Genomic DNA, 3,614 nt, shown 5'->3' on the forward strand with positions numbered 1-3,614 from the left:
TGAATGGCGTCCTAATCATTAGGCTATGTCAAATTCTTTGCATTATGAACTATAGAGCAGTGAAAAAATAGCAATGTTATACAATCAAAAAATAAATGGCATATTATTTATGTTAGACAAATAAAACATCAAATTTAAAAGTTCGTACTTAGTGCTAGTCAAGTTGTTTAATTATAATAAAACAATTAAATCAGGTTGTTTCGTAACTGTGGTGGTTTATTTATTTGTATGTATTACAAATTTCATTATTATTAAATTACTGTAATCTATTCTCTACGCAAACGATGAGCGCGTGCGCTGTTCGTTTAGGCTTATTCCAACTGAGAGCGTTAAGTATGGTATGCAACCTAAACTGTATTGCTAAGCGTGTTTGGACATTGTTCGCAGAAAGTCTGAAAATACGCTGGTAAAATTTGTGTTCATTTTATTTGTTTATTTTTAATATGTGTAAATTTTTCATTTAGGTTTAGGGCAATAGGCAAGAATGGTTTTCCGTTTATTTTAAAACGAATTGCTTACCAAAATTAAGAAAGAAAAATAAATTGGAATTGAAGGACTTGTTCTGTTAGGCTTAGTAAGCGACTCTTCTTATTCGGAGTAGTGTTTTCTTTTGAGATTTTTATGAAACCATAATTACACTTACAGAATGCTTCAATGCTTGTCCAAAGATTTAAGAAGCTTTAAACAAGGAACATTGTTATGTGTTTCATTAAAATTATCTGAGATTATTTTAGATTCATGGTGAGTTATTTATTCACTTTCCAGACTCCACAACTGTGACAAAGACTGAATGATAAATTAATATTACAATTCTTATGTATTTAACGACTAACGTTACTTGTTAGTGTTAGGCTAAATTGCATCTGTGAAAAATGAAACTGTGAAGCTCTACTTAACGTTATTATTATTCATAGTATATTGTATGCTTAAAGTTAATGTAAGTCAGGTTTGTTGAAACACTGTGTGAAACACCATAATTATAATTTTTTATAAAATTAAAAGTTTAAAATGAAGTACAGAAAAAAAGAAGTAAACACCATTTATAATTTTTATGATAGAAGTCTGTCAGTATAGCCAAAAATCATTTGGGTTACAGTTGTAGATTTTTAAAATGTTTTAAATATTCTTGCTTTTAATAATAATACCATAACTGTATGGGTTTTTTATGAATATTAATATATTTCAGCATTTTTTAATATACTCTATCTACATAATGGATAAAATTTTAAAGCGGCAAAAAGAAGTTTATTAGCCCCTCAAGGATGGCCCTTCCAGTTCCCAACTATAACCATCCCTTACTACTCATGTATTCATCTAACCTTTTCTTAAACTCGGTTAAATTTTTCTGCCTCTTCCACCCTTGAAGGAAGCTCATTCCAAAAGCCAACCATCCTGTTTGAAAAGTAATACTGTCTAAACTGGAGATGACTCCTTGCTGCCAAAATTTGAATTTATGACCCCTTGTCCAATTATTATAGACTATACAGGTTTTATAAATCCCTATTGTGAAAGCTTCAATCCATCACTGTTTGTGCTACTACTTGTTAACCTGTTTGGTTAACATTTAATTCATCTTGTGTATCCACAAACTTTCCTTAGTGTGTAGCTACCCAAGAGGTTGAAGTGTTTAGAAGTGACATTTGTGTCACAGTCCTGTAAACAATGGCAAAGGATGAACAACTGATTATATGCTGTGTTTTGTGCATGCTCTTTAATATGTGAGCTCATCCGAGCAATCACAAATATGAACCTTAACTGTTTCTCAGTTTTTATCATCATGAAAATATGTGTTGGATTATGTAAAAAAAACTTCATTGCTACACTCTGAGAATTCATTATTTTCAAATTGTTTTTGCATCGAATGTTTCTTTAAATTATTCTCTCTGTTCCAAGTTCTAATATGCTATGCTGCTTACTTGATTGTATAAAGTGTAAGCTTAAAATTTGTAATTGTTTTCAGACAAGACCCAAAACTTGGGCACTTTCATATATTTCACTGTTCTTCTTCAGGAGAAGAGTAGTGAACTATTCGAAAGTGCTCGACTTTTGGGTCTTGTTTGAAAACCAGTACAAATTTTGTATGTGATCCTGTGTACTAAATTCCTAAGCTGGCTGAACTTAATGAAATATTATTGGGATTATGGCCAAAAATATTGTTAGCCGCAAGGGTACCTAATTGATGAAACAATTCTTCAGGAGAAGAATAGTGAACTATTTGAAAGTGCTCAACTTTTGGGTCTTGTTTGAAAACCATTACAAATTTTGTATGTGATCCTGTGTACTAAATTCCTAAGCTGGCTGAGCTTAATGAAATATTATTGGGATTATGGCCAAAAATATTGTTAGCCGCAAGGGTACCTAATTGATGAAACAATTCATTTTAATCTTTGTAAGTAGAAATGTGAGAAAAAGATATTTGATTAGCCATACTGATGACCAGGCTGATTTTTTGTTTTGTTCTCTAAGTACATAGTTGTCTGTTTGTAAGTTGTTATTATTAATAAATAGAAAATTTGGTTAGCTGCTCAATAATTATAGTTTGTTATTCTATTTTAAGGTTCCATACTCTGTTTGGACAGTTTCAGAACACACTTCAGAGTCGCAAATTACTATGGCTTGTGTTACCTTGAAAAGACCATACGAGTGGGATCCAATCTTAAGTCCAAGAAATAGCAAACCTTCTAAAAGAAGAAGATGCATACCGATAACAAGTCCAACATCTTTACCAAAAACAGCAAAATTTGGTGAAACACAATCCTCACCATTTGAAGAGGCAACTCCGACTCTTTCTTCAGGTAATTCAACAAGTTTGTTCCGATAATAATGGTTACTATTAAGTGTCACTTTCTTATTTGGTGGAGTTTGTTGGTGTGTATTGATAAAAGGTCATAATATCGAATCAAAAACACCTTAGGCATGAAAAAAAGGTGCAGCCAAAAAAGGATTCAGCATGCAACTTAAAGGAATGGAATAAAAACTGAAGGTCAAACTGGTAGCTACACTTATAGCATTGATAAGAATTTTACAGCAAATAGTCATTCATTGGTTAGTCAGGCCACATATTTTATTTTACTCACCATCATGCCCCAAGTTGAACTAAAAATGTTGCCTAGGTAACTAATGAATGAATATTTGTTGTAAAATTCTTATCAATACTATGTGTGCTACCAATTTGGCCATCAATTTTGATTTCATTCCTTTTAACCCGTCACTTGCCATGGCCATTTTGATCTTATCGTGAGGGCAAAATCACATTTGTGAATCAAATAAATAATAGAGAACTTCTCTTTATTGGATTTCAGATTTTATTTTTATAAATAGTAGCATAACATTCAATTATTTGTACAAAATTGTATTCTTTAATGAAGTTTAAAGAGAAATTTAATGATAAAATTCCTAAAACACATTTTAGACTGTAAATAAGCACTCTCTTAGAAGAAATGTTTTTTAGATGGCAGGACCAGTGCTGAAGTGAAAGGAAATATCTTTAAAAAATTTTTTAATGATTGGTATCTAAACCTTTTTCTAGTCTGTTTTCTTTATAAAACTGCATCTGGGCGTGTTAAACCTCAGTTGTAAAACTTTTAGCCAATCCTAGTCGAACATGTGAATAT

At 31.4% G+C, this 3,614-nt stretch overlaps 1 protein-coding gene across 2 annotated transcripts in view; it reads left to right on the forward strand.

The window, feature by feature from the left end:
- Positions 1-310: 310 nt before the first annotated feature.
- The window catches only part of LOC106474315 (akirin-2-like), a 14,065-nt gene continuing 10,761 nt past the window's right edge, over positions 311-3,614 (forward strand). Inside the window, exons 1-2 of one of the 2 annotated variants that reach the window (XM_013935004.2) lie at positions 311-406; positions 2,558-2,795. In XM_013935004.2, the coding sequence (XP_013790458.1) occupies positions 2,612-2,795 (184 nt within the window). In that variant the 5' untranslated portion in view covers positions 311-406; positions 2,558-2,611. The remainder of the gene's footprint in view (positions 407-2,557; positions 2,796-3,614) is intronic. The other variant, XM_013935005.2, reaches the window with a different exon arrangement.

Source organism: Limulus polyphemus, unplaced genomic scaffold (assembly GCF_000517525.1).
Source record: "Limulus polyphemus unplaced genomic scaffold, Limulus_polyphemus-2.1.2 Scaffold7062, whole genome shotgun sequence".
NCBI classification, from domain to species: domain Eukaryota; kingdom Metazoa; phylum Arthropoda; class Merostomata; order Xiphosura; family Limulidae; genus Limulus; species Limulus polyphemus.